At 39.5% G+C, this 17913-nt stretch overlaps 2 protein-coding genes across 5 annotated transcripts; one reads left to right on the top strand and one right to left on the bottom strand.

Annotated features, from left to right (window-relative positions):
- Nucleotides 1-1222: 1222 nt before the first annotated feature.
- On the bottom strand, nucleotides 1223-5714 carry srsf2b (serine and arginine rich splicing factor 2b). 4 transcript variants are annotated; one of them, XR_008830111.1, is made up of 4 exons: nucleotides 5121-5714; nucleotides 4224-4554; nucleotides 3705-3857; nucleotides 1223-2885 (listed from the first exon to the last, which is right to left on the bottom strand). XR_008830111.1 is itself a non-coding variant. In XM_056401544.1 (3 exons), exons 1-2 carry the CDS (start codon nucleotides 5480-5482, stop codon nucleotides 4245-4247), a joined length of 672 nt encoding a protein of 223 aa, XP_056257519.1. In that variant the 5' UTR covers nucleotides 5483-5714; the 3' UTR covers nucleotides 1223-2879; nucleotides 4224-4244. The 4 variants fall into 4 exon arrangements, 3 of the variants coding, with proteins under 3 accessions (XP_056257519.1, XP_056257520.1, XP_056257518.1); XM_056401544.1 differs by lacking the exon at nucleotides 3705-3857 and having other exon boundaries at nucleotides 1223-2879; XM_056401545.1 differs by lacking the exon at nucleotides 3705-3857 and having other exon boundaries at nucleotides 4224-4542.
- Nucleotides 5715-6594: 880 nt separating this feature from the next.
- On the top strand, nucleotides 6595-17223 carry mfsd11 (major facilitator superfamily domain containing 11). The gene is made up of 14 exons (XM_056402298.1): nucleotides 6595-6972; nucleotides 7626-7788; nucleotides 7887-7942; nucleotides 8597-8704; nucleotides 8792-8871; nucleotides 8964-9060; nucleotides 10190-10248; nucleotides 10392-10548; nucleotides 11600-11643; nucleotides 11739-11804; nucleotides 11891-12016; nucleotides 12171-12345; nucleotides 13249-13384; nucleotides 13590-17223. Exons 2-14 carry the CDS (start codon nucleotides 7693-7695, stop codon nucleotides 13749-13751), a joined length of 1362 nt encoding a protein of 453 aa, XP_056258273.1. The 5' UTR covers nucleotides 6595-6972; nucleotides 7626-7692; the 3' UTR covers nucleotides 13752-17223.
- Nucleotides 17224-17913: the final 690 nt, after the last annotated feature.

Genomic DNA, 17913 nt, shown 5'->3' with positions numbered 1-17913 from the left:
TGGAACAAAAATACAGGTGCTGAGGACTAGTGTCAGTTACAGCCGAGTCTCAGGGCTGAAAAACGGGCACAGCTTCTACAATCTAGGTGTGGACGTACCGTTACCAGTCGGAGGTTGAACAGTTTGTTTCAACCTGCTGCGTGATTTCAGTTGAAACACTACGGCTTGAACGTGGCGTTAGCATCTACACACAGGGAGGTGTGTGTGTAGATGCTAACACTACTAATCCCGAGCTCATCAAAATATTGTTTTACAGGAGCGAACGGGAGGATTTTGATACGAGAATACTTAAAATTATATGTTATCATATGAGAGGGGACAAATGAACGGGTAACACAGGGACTGAAGATGGAAATTTCACTGTCTTTAGCTTCGCCAGCTCTCGCCCTTCCCTCACCTTCTCTCACAGCTCAGTTAATAACCACTTACCAACAGTGGACAGATGATAAAAACTGCTTTCCTCTCGAGTTTAACTGTTCAGTTCTGTAATTCACGTTTTAACGGGGATGATGTTCTGGTTTTCTTCTAGCCTACAGCTCGCTCCCTTGTTTTTTTTTTTAATACGATTGGCGAACAAAGAACGGGTGCATTACCACCACCAACTGGTATGGAGTGTGGACCCAGGCTGATTTAATAATAATATGAAATTTGTTTAAGATTAATAAAATGTATCTTCTAATTTATTTCCTTTAATTAAGTATATAACACTCAGTCCCATCATTTAAATTCTGTTTGTTGTATTTCTATATAGAATATCTCATATGACTGAATGGCTGCATCTCAGACTAGTGTTGAACTTGAATCTGAATGACTATGGGCTTGTTTCTTCAGTCCACTGTAATGTTAACATGACTGCAAACATTTCTCTGGTGTGAACTGATCCTATCACTGATTCTTCTCCCCACCTTAATGGTTAAGTACTGATTTAGTCAGATGCTCAAACTTTTGCACATGCCACAATTACTATTCAATGTGTTTCTATTTTTTTTAAGTGCATGAAATAAAAAGCAACAGCACAATGTCTGCTGCAGGGATTTTATTTATTATATATGCGATTTGCCCAGGGGTTTACAAACTTTTGCACACAACTGTAGATGTAATATTAATTTTGAAGCATGTAGTCATCATGTATAACTTAAAGTAGCTGTCCTTTAATTATATCTTATCAACTGTTTACAAAAAAAAAAAAAAATACACTGAGTAATACAAGAAGAGACAATGATAGTGAAAACACCAGATCTTTAATCAAAGTCACATTTATCTACCATGACCACATGGGGAAAAAACATTTCATTGTACAAAGGGTGAGACTGTAGCGACTGTACCACTGGTAGTCACAGGAGCTTTCTGGAGAATACTGGATACATCCAAGCACTCAGCAGAGCAACATGCCACCTTAACAGCTAACCAGCAATACTCAACTGCTACACAACTGCGCCTAGTGCACAAAAAAAAAAAACATACAAGCAGGATTAGGATCAAAAAATGAAAAACAAGACGGTGTCTAGAGTCCAGTAAATGATGTCCTGTAAAATTAAATGATATAAACAAGATGAATTATACGTTAAAATCTGTGAAGACCCTCCGCTGACCAGACACATTCTTCAAATTGATGACTTTAACCCAAATTTTACACCCCCAATCATTTTACTGTGTATCATGTGTAACCATATTCAACACAGGGGTTAACACACACACTGCTGTCATGCCTAACAAAGACACCCTGAGCTGCAGCAATTAAAGATCGTAAGGAAAAATTTCATGTAGAAAAATGTAAATAAAAGCAAAAGGTCTTCATGTTTACTGTAGTTTATGTCACTTTGGATGTGATGCCAGTGAGATGAATGTGCTAGCCAGCTAACTTTGGGCTTAACTCAGGCTTTCCAGCATCATAAAGCCGATTCACTTACTATAATACAGTAAACTTCCATGACTAAACTAAACCAAAAAAAAAAAAAAAAAAATTCTACATCTTCACAATATCTGGATATGGATGGATGCAACAAAATGACAACAACAAGAAAACAAAATGTTTTGATGTCAAATAAGAAAATCTCAGAAACTTGCTACTTTCTTCTATTTTACGTCAGAGTAAACTGAATCTTTGGATTCTGGACTATTGATCGAACAAGACAAAAGACACTTGAAGCTGTCACCTTGAGCTTTAGGAATTGTACTGGGCACTTTAACTATTTTCTGGCATTTTACAGTGATTAGATTGAGACAATAAACTCAGATAATTATATATTCCAAAGATAAAATAATCAGAACATATAACACAACATTTGTCCAGTTTGGGTTTAAAACATCAGGAAGAAAAGTAACCAGAATGATCGAAAGTCACTGCAGTTCAGGGGAATATAATAAAGACTTATAACATTCATCCAGTAATTATTGTATATCTTTTACCTGAATGAAAGTTATATTCTCATACAGTATCTGTGATGCTGCCTGTGATTGGATTGTAATTATGAAATTAGTTATGACACCAGTTATCAAAGACCAGGAATGTCAGGCTTAGCAAGGCCAGGAAACCCAAAGAAAGCTAGACACAGGTGAACTCGCTTCATGATACAGGCTGCAGAGAGGAGAACTGAAAGGACAGGTGCAACCTAGACCAATGCAGCACATTTATGTCCTGAACTCATCTAAAAAGCTGTCTGAACACAAATTCTCCTCCACGTTAAAAACGTTTTCAAAATCATAAAACATGTTATGAAAAGGAAATAAAAATCACAGCACATCGATGTCATGAAAAAAGCCTTCCTAAGGCGAAATGAATAAAACAGACCAAAGCATGGAAGACACAATAATAACCTTTTACAGCTGGACACTGTTGCTTGTGTGGGATCCTGTCTGAGAAGTTCTGAGGTTGTCACCTGAAACTGGCAAAACAAGCAAAAGTTAGGAAACGTCAACTAAGAGTGAGCCAACAATTTGAAATCAAATCATCAGTGCGCTTTTAAAAAACCTGATACCAATCAGTTGTGTGCATATCATATTGACTTTTAACGCAAAGCCTCAAGGGTCCAGCTCTCTCTTCTTTTTCATCCTTTGTCCATGATCACACAGTACTCGTCTGCCTTCAGTACCCTTAAGTCAGACCTACCTCCCGTGTTTTTGTAGGCAAGTCTTTGAGCATTTTATGCCTTTATAGAGGGAACAGTAGAAAGATGACAGGGGTGGGGAGACATGCAACAAAGGTCCTTGGACCAACATCAGCTGGCAACATTTAGGTTCATGGTCAGTGCCTTAAAACCCCAGACCAGGAGGGCACCACACTCCAACAGCTGAAATGATTGGTCAAGTTATTGTTTAGCTGATCAACAGCAAATTAATCAGCAACCATTTTAACAATCAATTGTATAAGTTACCTGATGCTCTGTGGTTCCAGCTGTTGAAATGTTCATTTTGATTTCAATATCTTTAGTTTAATTGGTTGTACAAAACTATTTGAAGACATCATCTTGCCCCGGGAAACTTGTGAGGCCGGCATGTTCTGGTGAACTCCTACTGATACGTTATATATTGAATCACAGCATTAATTTAGTTTTTTTGAATCGGCGATGCTGAAAGCCGAGTGCTGCAAAGCCGGGATGTGAAACGCTCCCTGTCTAATTACAACCCTCGTATCCCACTACAGTCATTTAAAATGAGGTACAACAATAAAAGTGAACAGCCCGAGGGCTGACAGACAGACATACCTCAACACCAAACCCCAACACTGACTGCCTCCGCTATGCTGCACAGAAACCCTCACCAGCAGCAGGCAGCCTGTGGGCAGCTCACCACCCACCTAACTGCTCATACTGCCTCAGCTCAGCTCACACTCCACTTTAGCAAACAGGATGCCGCAGCTTGGGAAGGAGAGAAGTCCAGATTTGTTTTACTGTCAGAACCGTTCATAAAAAAATAAAAAATAAATAAAAACTCAGCTATGTGAGTATACAAGAACTTGTGTTACAAATAAAGTCTGGAGGAAAAAATTCCCCACTTTACCAGTACAGAAACATTGTTTTATTTAAGAGCAACTTATTATTTACAACTACATTTTTTGTTTTGAAAATCTAGATTCAGCATGGTCTTGGTCCTGCTGAGCTTTAACTGGACCATCCCCAACCCTGATGAATTAATGAAACTAATGAAACAAAGGAGCACTGGAACAAAACATTAATAAAAATGTCTCATTGCTGGTGTAAATGCAACTTCTTGTAAGAACTCACCTGCTGCTGTTGTGCTGAGCTCTATGGGGATTCACCTCCATTTTCTGCTGCTGACTTGGGCTGGCTTTTAGACCTAGACCTGGACCCTCTTTTGGAGGAAGGGGTACGGCTTCTGGACCTAGACTTGGACTTGGACTTGGACTTGGACCTGGACCTGGATCTGGAGCGGGATTGGGACTTGGCCTTGGTCTTCTTGCTCCTGGGAGAGTGGGACTTCGATCTGGAGTAGGAACGGGACCTAGATCTGCTGGAGCGGGATCGGCTCCGAGAACGAGAGCGGCTCCTGCTGCGGGATCTGCTGCGTCTTCTGTGTCTTGGGCTGGGGGAAGAGCTGGATACATTCAGTGGGTTGGGTTATCTACAGTGTTAAAACAGCTGGCACTGAAATGAACACACTGTGACCTGGGATGGCAGTCCTGAACGGAGCCACCTTGATACCCAAGAGACACCTTATACAGATTTCATTAGGGTTTACTTTGTCGCTAATAAGATATTAAACTCAGGATTAATTGACATTGGTAGATCAGATGTCCTAAGAAAACACAACTGAAAAACTCTTGTTATTCAGAACATCTCGAGTCGTGGCTAATTGTCTCTCTCTCATTGTATACCAAACAGAACAAAACGGGTGTGCAATAATGAATTTATTAGGTTCTCCTGGTAAATTCAGTATTGATTTGATCCACCAAGCAGCTTGTTCTTTACAGAGAAAATCTGTATCACAGTAGCTTTTGTTACATGTGATTTATGACGAATTGTAGAGTGGATCGTGCTAGTTAGCAAAAACAATACAATACTTCTGTGCATTGGTCAGTAGGCCAAGGCCACCTTGAATAGCCGAATTCTTCTATGGATTCTGGTTTCGGTGTCCACTCAAAGTTGCTATCTTACTCTTACCTTCTGCTTCGCCGTCCAGAACCCCCGTACCTCCGCGTGGGTCCTCCACGCCGCCCTCCACCGTAGTGGGAATCTGGGGGTCTTCCATACCGGGCCATCTGGACGCGCAGCTCCCGTCCATCCAGGAGCGCACCGTCCATGGCGTCCATCGCATCTTCGGCGTCCCGTTTATCGTGGAACCGAACAAAAGCGAACCCCCGGCTTTCTTTGGTGTAGCGGTCTCGGGGAATGTAGACGTCCCCTACCCGGCCATACTTCTCGAATACACGTCTGAGGGTTTCGGGCGATGTTCGGTAGGTGAGATTGTCCACTTTTAGGGAAGTCATGCCGTCGACGTCCGGCGGAGGCCTACCGTAACTCATGGTGATTAACCTAAAAGCCTGGCAGCCTTCCTCGAAACAGTTTATATCTTGACTGCTTTACCACCTGCCTGTAGAAATCCACACACAGACTGGTGTAGTTTTACTCGAAACACGTTGTCTGTAAGATACTTGAAGCCCGCACAATCACGAAATAAGAAACTGTTTCCAACGAAGATAAGTCCGCGGCGCTTCCCACTGCCCTGATCCCGCGAGGTGAACTTCTTCTTCTACTGAACAAATGAGGCGCTCCTCGGAATCATATATGGCGCATTGGTGCCCTCTTGTGGAATTAAGTTTAAATTAAATTTTTCAAAATAAAAGCGGCAACAAGCAAACAACATGAAACAATTTCTTATTATTTGAATTTAGAAAAAAAAAATATATTATAATTGTGGGTAAACCACTAAGAGTTTTGTGGAAGGCTTCGTTATTTTCACTATTTATCATGCTAAACTTTCTCTCTGAAATTAAAAAAAAAAAATCTAATTTGGTTTCCTTAACTCCAGCACAAAAGATGAAGGTGAAGACAAGTCCTACCTCAACATTCTTATCATATTTATGACCAGATTTTAAATTCATAAGTGTAAATACTCGAACAGGAACCTCTTTTTTCCTGGTAATTAAAAAAATACATGTATATTATTTCCCAAATTGGGAATAGAACAACTGTTATAATGCAGAGTATAAGTATGTCTTTTGGTGTTTTTATTTAATTATATTATTATTGTTAAAAGGTATGTGCCCCACTCTCTGGTTCGTCTTTACTGTTTGTAATTTGTGTTTTTTGTAAAGTGTAATTTTACTGGTTTTATGTGATAATGACTTATTGACATATTTTGATACTTGAGAGGAAAATACTTATTTTTCAGTAACGTATTTTTTTTTTAACTGATTTATTTCAACGTTTTTACATTTTTTCTATGTAGCGTTATTATGACCGGAAGTTGTGCAAATTTACTTGTTGTGCTAGTTAGCTAGCTGGCTAGCTGTAGCGTTTCTGAACAGATGAACATTTGTGTTTTTTAAACAAGAAACTGTTTATTCTTCATATGAGGTTATTTAAAAAATGGGTATGATGTACAATTACTAAACACCCTCCATGAAATAGAAAACATTTTCCACAAACAAACAAAACAAAATTGGATTGGATTGGTCTAAGCAGATTCGCTGTTGGTGAAGTTTCGCTGCACTGAGCGTTTGTAAATCTGCGTCGTGGTGCTAAAGGCACAGCTAAGGTTAGTCAGCTGATTCATTCACATGACAAACCCGTTTAGCTTCGGTCCCGTTTACCGGTGCTGTGCAAGTACACAAGAGAATTGTTTCCATACGACGGAAACCATCCTATTAAAGTTAGTTTGGGGTCTACACGCAGAAGACGGATGAGTGAGGATATCGGACGGTCCACAAACAGCTAACTATGCTACTAAAAACACACTGAGTCCACACAAAGAGGAGCAGCCAGGGTTAGCTACGCGGCTTCAACACTGTTGGTAAGTTGTTTCTTAGTTGTTTTCTTAAGATTGACATTACACACACGAAAAGACCCCCTGTCTCTTGGAAACAGCTATTGTCTCGATTCTTTCCTCTTCATTTTAAGAATTGAACAAAAAGACAACAACCCTTTAGAAAACCTGTCAACTAAATGCTCCTCTTCTTATAGTTAGACATAACATCTGTTAGAAAATTCTTTTGTGTCTTAAGGTAATGAAAACTGTCCACTTCATAATTCGGCATACAATACACTAACCAAACAACACATGTTTTAAGGCAGTATAACTTCTAGCTTGAATTTGACTGTCATTTCCAGACTGGTCGTTCAACAAAACACGATTTGAGATGGGTGCCGGCAAGCGGTGAAACGCAATTCTAAAAGTTGTTATTTTAGCGAAATAACGTTATTGCTCTGTGAACTGTTAAATGCCGAAATTATAAGTGTGTACGGTCAAATCATAAATTGTCGGGAAGTATCTATGACTCGTCTTCAAATGTGTGTGTGTTATAAAACAACAGATTTTTGAATGGAGTTTGGTTGAAAGAGAGAATGTATTTCACCAAGGATATTACAGTGAGAGCATTTAAATTTCTTGAATATTACGCACTTTCCTGAATTGTATTTTTTTTTCTCTTCTCCTTCTATTCCCAGATGTGCTGTTCACTCCTGTAGATTTTCTGTTTTCACTTCCTCTAGGAACTTGCTCATAGCTTCCAAAATGAATCCAGAGGGGAAGAGGCTTTTAAACATTGTTATCCTAGGATTCGGCTTTATGTTCATGTTCACAGCTTTTCAAACATGTGGCAATATAGAGGTAGGTTGGATTTATTGATCCACATTACATTACTGGCAGATAACATGTCACTTTAGATAAGAAAAGTCCTAAGCAGTCATCTCTCTCTGTCTTTACAGCAAACGGTTATCAAGAGCTTCAATAGCACTGAGTTCCATGGAAGCGGGTATACGAGGTAAACTACTGGTATCCGTACAGCCATTTACACCTACTGTGTTACATCATATTTCACTGATGCTGCAGCAAACAATATTTTTTTTTTTACAGATGTTAGGCTATGGTTTCATAGACTTGAAGACTTAACCAGCATTGATACAGACCTGGTGGCACATTCTATAATCAAATCAGTCTCACTCACTAATCCCTGCAGAATAATTGAATTTTAGGTAAACCATTTTAAGGAACAAAGTTGACTCTGAGTTCAGTGAGCAGCAGTAAGTCAGGAGTTCATGAAACATCCTACTACAATTAAAGTAACTAAAAAAACAAACAACAAATCCTGATATTTGAGAAGCTGGAACCATTAAATGTTTGGTAGTTTTAGTTTTAGATTAAATTTCTTACAGTCTAAAAAAAAAGATTAATCGGCCACTTGCTGGCATTTGACAAAAAAACACTAGTAAAGTACAGTACTAGTTAGTTTCCAGCACTGGGCTTTGTGATGTAGGATGTCATTGACCAGTTGACATTAATTCTTGTGTGTTTCAGCTCTTTGTAACATGGTCATGTTTGTATTTTTAGATTGTTTTCAATCTAAAATCAATCTGGCTTTCAATCTGACTCTCTTCCCTCAAACTGCCCGTTAACTGTCCTGTCATCTCTCACTCAGTATGGCCATCATCTATGGAGTTTTCTCTGCATCCAACCTGATCGCTCCTTCAGTGGTGGCTGTCATTGGACCACAGCTATCAATGTTCTTTAGTGGGCTTTTGTACAGGTAAACTCACACTGACTAACACTTTTCTCGCTCCCACCTTTTCATGCTGAATCTGGCTTCGAACGCGTCTTCATATTGTTTTTGCAGCGGCTACATCGCCATGTTCATTTACCCGTACACATGGAGCTTCTACACAGCGTCTGTGTTGGTTGGAATTGGAGCAGCGGGTAATTAGATTTAATCCAACAACCTTTTTTTTTTTTTTTAAATAGTTCCCTTTTGCATGTATGTATATTTATTTTTCCTTTTTGTACTCTAGTGCTCTGGACGGCTCAGGGAAATGTGCTCACCATCAACTCCAATGACACCACCATCGGAAGAAACAGTGGCATATTCTGGGCGCTGCTGCAATTCAGGTAAACAGGAGAACTGTGGCTATTCAAGTTTTTAATGAACTTTTCAAATATGTGGAGAACATAAGGACACTTAGGACAAACTTGTGCAGTAAATCACTGAAGAACAAGTAACAGACAAAAAGAAAAAGTCTGGGAACACAGAGGTAGAAATGAGACAAGCAAATATATCACAGAAAAAGTAGTGTAACAGTTTATTTTATGGCCCCTTTCCTCATAATTTCCAAAAAATAAGCTGCTATTTCGCTGTAATTTGCAAGGAATTTTCCAAGAAAGTCCTTCACAGTTTGATACTAAATATAAGGGAAAAGGAGAACATGTTACTTGCCTCAGTAATTAAGAACCCATTTATTATATTAGTTTATTAGCTTTATTATATAGAAGAAAATTATCTTGTACATAAGTGAAAATAGTTCATACACAGACGTCACTATCCATCAGAGTTTCATAGAAAGACAAGACAAAACAAAATCTTTTAAGACTTGATGAGATAGAAAATGTTCCACTGAGTCACATTATGTCACAGCTCTGAGTGCTCTCAGAGTGAAACTTTCCACTGCAGCTGAAAACTACACGTCAGAATGAAATTCAACCAACATGCAGCATAAACTTCAGTTCAGTATTTACTGATCACCAAGCACTTGAAAGTATTAAAAACTTTTTCTCTATACAAATCACCGACTTAACTAATGACTAATTTTCATCAAATCATGGTTCCCACAGAATATTTTTTTCACTAATTCTAATTAATTGTATTTTCAAAAGTCATGAATATCCTTGTCCATAACTGAGAGATGTGTGTTGTATCCATGGATGGATTGTGAGACAAAGGGCCCCTGGACACAGACATGTACCAGGCCCCCGCCACCATCCTTCATAAGAGTGACAGCCTTGTTTGTAGTCAGTTTGTCTAGTTTTGCATCTCTTTGTAGTTGTTGATTGACTTTCCAACAAGAAATGTTAACAGTCACTACACACAGAGGCTCTGATCCACGGGCCCCTGACCCTTTGGGGCCCCTGGACCTGTGCCTGGTAGGCCCTTTCAGTAATCTATCCATACTTTTATCTGTACATCTTGAGCTTTGAATGCCTTCTTCATCATAAGCCTAACCCTAACCCTTCATCTTTGCAGCTTGTTCTTTGGAAATCTCTACATATACTGTGCCTGGCACGGACACGTCCACATAACAGGTAGGAAGAAAGCTGTATTTTATAAAATCTCTGCCTCATCTGCACAGTGTGTATTCATTCCTATTCATAGGTTAGTAATTCCCATGCTGACTTCTGGTAGGAAGTTGTAATTTTAAGAGTGTGACTCATGTTGTTTGTCTCAGACAAAGACCGTCAGACGGTGTTCATCTCTCTCACGGTGATCAGTCTGGTTGGCTGCTTCCTCTTCTTTCTGATCCGGAAGCCTGACCCTGAATCCTCTCCCGCCGAGGTGTCAGAGTCCCTGCTGCAGGCCGAATCCACAGAGAGCTCCACAGCTAGGTGACTTTACTTCAGTTTGTTCATTTATTTGACTGGGACGATGCACATTAATTAAATCTCTGAAAATATGCCTGAGTTAGCCACAAGTCTGACTTTCATCTGTTGTCCCTGAGCACACACAAAAGATAAAACTTTAATAGTATAAAAAAGAGCACACTATCATATCATAATATGTGTTATATGCAATGAGCATAATACCATACAATACAGTACGACAATATTACACAATAAGAGCACCGAAACCGTCTGTCACTGTATATCGCTCCTGCATCATGAAAAAGTCCTGGAAAGTTACCAAACTGACTGAAAATGTCCTGGAGAAAACGATTAGTTATTCTTGAACTGTTTTTAATTTACAACAAAAATGTTTTTTTTGTCACTGATGAGGAAAACTCAAACTTGCCTGTTCAGGAATAAGGGGTTCCAAAACGAGGCATCGTACTAAAACACGGGTCTCACCAATTCTACGTATCAAACAGAGGGAATTTGAAATAAAGACCTGCCTCTAGTAATTGCCTCAAGAAATTCAGGAGGCCCAGAGCTGCACAAGGGGCCCCAGAACTGGCCCTTGGTTATTGATATCTGTTGTTAGGGGACACAAAACTTCTGGCAGTGGCCTCCATGAACTTGAAAAAAAACACATAAATTGTGGAAAGTAGCCTTGAAATGTTCTGGAAAATATATTTTTTTAAAGACAGATGGGAGTCCCTGCTCATCCCTCTCAGACCAGGAACAATATTACAGTGCAGGACAAGACAAGTGACCTTTAACTGTAAATGTTATCCTTTGTTGTCTTTCCTACATTTCTCTTTGAAACTGCTGTGAAACAGTTGCCACAGCAACCAAGTCCAGTTAAGGGATGAGTCAAAAGGTGAAAAAGGTCAGAGAGAAAATGAGTCTGTGAAATGCGGAGGGACAGAGTCCTTTGAGACAGAAAGTTCCAGTTATATCAGTATCTGTATTATCCACTGCAGGCATCTCATTTTTCAGCTGCTGTCTGTGTTTTTTTTGTTGTTTTTTTTTTTTACTGACGACATTTTCCTCCTTGCAGCTCATCTCAATCAGGCCTCTGCTCACAGGCTCTGAATGCTTTTGGTGAGTTCACTGGAATAAACCTCCACTCCATTGGGTTTTAATCATCAGTGTAACAGAACTTTCTCATGTGCTAACGCCCACTTTGTTGTTTGCAGTCCAAGCGTGCAAAATATTTGTCACCAAAGAGATGATGCTGCTGAGCATCTCCATAGGATACACAGGTGGGTAAAAATGAGGATCTGATGTGTTGAGGTGTGTGATGTTGATGAGTTTGAAGTCATGCATGTTGCTCTGTGTGCTCCGTCAGGCTTGGAGCTCACCTTCTACAGCGGGGTGTACGGGACGTGTATTGGATCGATGACCCGGTTTGGCCAAGATGCAAAGAGTTTGATCGGTATCTCTGGGATCTGCATCGGCATAGGCGAGATCTTAGGTGAGTCCTCTGAGCTGTGTCTTCTCCTTACTTTCATGTATGATGCAGTTTGTCACATGACAGCGCTGCAGAGAGAACAAGGAAATGGCTTGACGAGTGTCACGAGGCTACGAGTTGTTTAGTTTTCCTTCCTCTGTCTGCTCTGTCTGTCCAGGAGGGGGCGTGTTTGGGATGCTGAACAAGTGCAACCGGTTTGGTAGGAACCCAGTGGTGCTGCTGGGGCTCATCACTCACTTTGTTGCCTTTTACCTGATTTTCCTGAACATTGCGAGCGATGCTCCTCTGGCCCCGGAGGCAGGAACAGATCTGCAGGCCTACATCAGCCCCAGGTACAAAGAGCACCGCCTATGAAACCAGTAACATAGGCTTCTGACCAAGAGCCACACATTCAAAGAGATGTCTCTTTGGTCATTTTGTGTCTCTTTTTGGTTGTTTTGTGTCTCGTTGTTGCTTTGTGTCTCTTTGTGGTTTTGATGGACTTCCTGACAAGAAATGTTAGCAGTTACTTACTATCAGAAGCTCTGGCCAGTCAATCTGTCAGGCTGAAACACAGTTTAATCCACAGTTCCTCTTTACCGCTGCATGGTGAACATGACTCAGTTTTCACACTGCACTCACTCTGTACTTCAGCACATTATTACAGTCAGTTAATGCGAGATTGCACTGCAATTAGAATAAAGTTAATAAACATTTTTTACTAATGACTGTAGCCTGATAAAGTAAAATTTAAGAAACAGACATCCGGCTATTTAAAATACAGGAAGACACAGATGCCAGTCTGAAGGTATTCTTCAGAGCTGAGGTGCTGAATCCCGTCATCTTGTTCATTCATTTCCAGCACTTTAGGTAAAAGAAAATTCACACTGGACTTGAAACCACGATGACATGGTCACATCACAGGAGGTCTGAGCTTGCTGCTGATTGGGGATACAGTGGTTTTGTTTATTTTTGCTGCAGTATTTCATTCTTCATATGTTTCATATGTGCTGCTGCGACCATGACCACTGTGTTTATTGTGAACTGGTGTGATCTGTGCTTCGTTTTGTTCGGTTCATTCAGGGGTTTTTCACAATACGACCATTTTTTCTGAGCATCCTTTATGAAACACTCCTGAATTTGTTTATTCAGACTATGTTTAGACCCAGTTGTTCTTTTGTCAAGGAGATCATGGTGGTCCATCAGGCAGTCCAAGTGCCTCTTGTTAACTTGAGTGTTTGTGTGTTGTGGCACAGTGTCAGCGTGGCGTTGCTCTGCAGCTTCCTGCTCGGTCTGGGCGACAGCTGCTTCAACACTCAGCTTCTCAGCATCATTGGCTTCATGTTCCGTGACAATAGCGCTCCCGCCTTCGCCGTGTTCAAGTTCATCCAGGTGACAATCCAGCATAGTAACATCAGTTCAGTTAAAACAGTGAATATAAAACAAATATAAATAATATACATATTTGGATTGTATGTTTTATTTGGCAGCTTCAGAGGACTAAGCTTCCCATGAGTAGTGTTTGAGTTTCACTTTAAATTTCATTCATTCAGTTTTACTAAATCATTATAACGTATTGTTATTATTTCCTCTGCAGTCCATCATGGCCGCTTTGGCCTTCTTCTACAGTAACTACCTGCTGCTGCACTGGCAGCTGCTCATCCTGGTGCTGGCCGGTTTTCTGGGCTCGATGATGTTCTTCGTGGCCGAGTGGATGGCGGAGTCCAGCAGGCGGGAATCAGACTACGACAGCATCTGATCTGGTTCCGGTGAGGATGTGGAGGGCACAGCTGGAGATGTTTTGCTCTCCACAGCTGGAAAAATCAGCCAGGGATGATGAAGGTATCCTCTGCTAACAGAGACTGACACTGTGGTATGTTTAGTTTATATGGAGCCACCCGGTCTGTACGGAGCCTGGCAGTGGCTGCAGGAGAACCAAATCTTGATCTCAACATTTTTCTATACTAAATCTAAAGGCATGGGGAGGTATTGTGTGCACACCAGATATACCTCATTTAGTTTCATTCATGGCCTGTCTTTCATCGTGTTGTGCACACAATATGGTAATCGATCTAAACTAAATATGAAAATATACATGGCATGATGAGTAGAGATTTCTTAATAAAGTATCAAGCACTTTTGATTCAAGGCCTGTCAGCTATGATATAAAATAACGGTAATGGGCCCACGGCTAGTGCCTGTACAGAGAGCTCCTGAGGAGTAACACTGACTATATCATGAATCAGCTGCTGGTTTTAATGTTTTCAGTTGGTGCAGCTGCTCTGGCTGCATGTGTAGACTTACATGATAACTCCGGCATTTTTGTACCTGGGCCTTATTTTCTATGTTTTTGAGTGTAACTATTGACAAAATATCCTTTTTTTTTTTTCTAAGCAGAAACAGTCATTATGTCCCTACGTTTCAAAGACACCAGACTCCATTGTGTGACTTTCAGTGGTGGAGGAACTATTCAGACCCTTCAGTTAATGTACCACACAAAATACACAAACAAACGAATTGTGGCAGCGGTAGACCAGCAACTTCTGCGAGGTAAAATGTTTTTATCAAGGAGCCTGGTGGCTTTGAACGTAGCGATATAACAGCTGTTCCATGTTTAAAAAAGGATCTTACTCTTAAACACAAAAGTCTATCTCTGAAGGAATCCATAATGTTGTCAGACAACAATCTGAACCTGTCAGTCCCAAAAGAAGAACTTTAGTGGATGTATTTTGATGTGAACAGCTGCACCATTTTTATTACATTGCAACAGCTGTTTGTCTTGGTCAATAGTAGACTGAATGCAAAGATATTTATCCCTAACAATCCTTTACACCCAAAAATGTGAGGAAAATAAGCCCCAGGTTAAAGAAAAATCCTGTAAGTTATCCTTTAAAAGGAGAAATGTGGTGTTTTCTTCTATTCTATATTTTTCTTTTTCTCAACAACTCCCATGAAAAGACCAAAATCAACAGTGAGTGAGTTCCATTAACAAGCGTCAGAGCGTGAAATAGCTGATTCCTCTGAGCCACAGAGCTCCACTGTTTTCAAACACTATTAAAACACATCAGTGAGCCTCACTGTTGCACTGGGTGACATTTTTCTTCATCACCAATGAACACACACACTCTAGTTTATTTTCACTGAGTCCCACACACACTGTCCTGCTGCCCCACATAATACAAACATGAAACTTTGTTTTTGTGAGGTGTTTTTAAAGATTTACGTCTTCAGTAGGAACCAATGGGCTCAGAGCTGAGAGACACGTTATTGGTTTTTCTCTTTTCATGGGATTTGAAGACATTTGAAATAGAATAACGCCAGGCTGATCTTTCCGCTCTGTTGTGGGACCTCTCCTGCACTCACAGGGGCATGTCATGTGCACAAATTCAACTTTGAAATACTGACAGAAAAGCCACTCCTGGGCTCCATACGTCTGCGTTCTTCCCTCTAAAGTGCAAAAGGAAACTGTCAAAGACTGTGATTTAGTCATGTTGTGTATCCACTGCTTTACTCTACAGTCTGTCCCACATGTTTAGCTGCAGTCGCGACGTAATCACAACCTCAAACTTTTACAACAGATATTCTGCAATCGCAAGTCGTTGAGATTGATTGACTTTGATTTAAAGACATTACAGCATCTGGGAGTGGAGCAGTTTAAAGGGAAACATTATCAAGAATCTTTTTTTTTTTTTTTTTTTTTTGAGTGTGAAATCCATTTTCACTCTCACTCTTTAGCTATGCCATTCTTCTTCTTTTGATACACTCATCATACACCAAGTGCTACATAATTGGTTTAGCTATAATAAGATCCAGATCGTCTTGAGGACAACCCATGACTCCAAGAAACTTCTCATAATTACAAGTGGGTGACTTCATTTAGTTCAGATGAAATTAATGGAGGCTGTTTGGTTTGTGCAACAAAGAAAGAAAAAAAAATGAGTCCTTTTCTTTTCTTTGCTGCTTTTTCTCACCTCTTTAAACTCTTAACCCTCTTTAAGGTGGATTAAAGGGGTTACTCCAGTAACAGAATGGTCAAAAGTGAAGCAGCAGACAGGTCAAGATCCAAAATTCCCAATAATGCACCTAGGTAGTGTCATTTCTGAAACCCTCCCTGCCTGGTAAATGTCTACGTCTTTCAAACTCCACACAACCAGTTTGCAAAACGGGCTTTCTCTTAAAGGTACCCTGAAGAGTTTTCAAGCCATGTTTGTACGACAGGCTCTATGTTGTATCATACAGTGTATATGTGAGCACACAGGTGCCAACAAAGATAGTGTAGTGGATGACTGCAAGCAAGCAAACATGGATGTTAGCGGTGCACAATTTTAAAACATTACAAAATCAGCTTTTCAAATGTTTTCATGAGGGATGTAGACAGGTCAGAAACACTGAACCTAAATATTACTTTTGTTTACAAAAAAAAAAAACTCCACGGGGAACCTTTAAGGATTTATAGTCCACACTGAGACGACCCTGAGCCATTAAGGACTTTATGTATGAACTGTTGAACATGACTAGTAAATGAATGTTGATTTGTAAAATCAGTGGAGTGTCCTTTTAACATGGTGAACTATCTGCGTACGTATGGTCAAACAAAACTGCCACACTCCTATCTTAATACCTTGCTACCATGCTTCCAACATGACACACCCTCCTGAATTAAGTTACCAAAGATCTTTACTCAGTTTTTACATTTACTTTAGAACAAACTATGGACCTTTACTTTTCTGTCTCGCAGTTTCTTTACAATGAGCATTACAGCGTCACAGAGCTTGTCCTTTTCTTTTTAACTACCATCATTGTTGGCCATTGAGAAACCATTCTCCTCAAATTATTTCAAACTGATTGGTTCCGAACCAACGCAGCGCTAAATATGGGCCTTTAGATATGTCGTCTTTTCCTGACAGCTTTATGTAATGTTGTGGTTGGAAAGGGCAACACAGAGCTGCATCTCATAAGCTGTAGTTTTTTCCCTTTCGATTAAAGAGTCAATTTATGCATTACAGTTCATATTCTAGGTAATTTATTGCCAAATAAAATATGAGGGGGTGGGTTTACTGAAGTTTTGTTTCATATTGCGACTGAAATAGATGCAATCAATCTCAAGGATATTAAGGGAAATGCATGTGTACTTTGAAGATGATTTTATACTTGAATGTGGTAATTAAGAATGGCACCTGAACCTTCGCTTGCTTGTTTTTATTATCAATAAAATGTTATTTTCAACATTAGTTGTGTGCTTTATTGAAATAAACCAAAAAAAAGTTATATACAATGCTCTAAAAAGAGCTGCAGTTCACGGATGAACTGGAGTTTGAATTCAAGGTCTGTTACAGTTTACAGTCTTTGTGTTAAAACATTGTGTTTTAAAGTGTGAAAAGTATTCAGACATGAAGTTGCTCCCTTCTGATGATTATTCACTTATTCACTAAAATCTTTACTCATATTTGATTTACATATACATTAAATAGGCAAAACCTAGCTAAACGAAAATGAACAATACAAAGAAATACAGTAAAATAGAGAACTGATAATAAAAAGACAACTTGGAGACATTTTACAAGGGTGTTATTAAAAAAACATATTTTAAAGATTACTACATTTTCAAAGCAAATATTGTATGTTTTACTCCACTACATTAATCTATCAACTTGCCAATTCTAATTCTAATTATTAAAACAATACAATCAACTAGTAATTTATGATCTATTACAGATTAAACTACCTCATTCCTCATTAAATTCACGCTTTTATAGTTAATTAATGGTATATATGATTATGACTTTAACTATCCAGCATAATGACTACATTTACTTTTGGTACTTTCAGTATATTTTCATTCTAATACTTTTGCAGTTTTACTAAGTAAAAGATCTGAGGGCTTCTTCCGCCACAAGTCCTATTTTTCCCATTCCGTGAAC

Source organism: Seriola aureovittata, chromosome 17 (assembly GCF_021018895.1).
Source record: "Seriola aureovittata isolate HTS-2021-v1 ecotype China chromosome 17, ASM2101889v1, whole genome shotgun sequence".
In the NCBI taxonomy this organism is placed as follows: domain Eukaryota; kingdom Metazoa; phylum Chordata; class Actinopteri; order Carangiformes; family Carangidae; genus Seriola; species Seriola aureovittata.
This window is presented reverse-complemented; position numbering and strand designations above follow the sequence as displayed.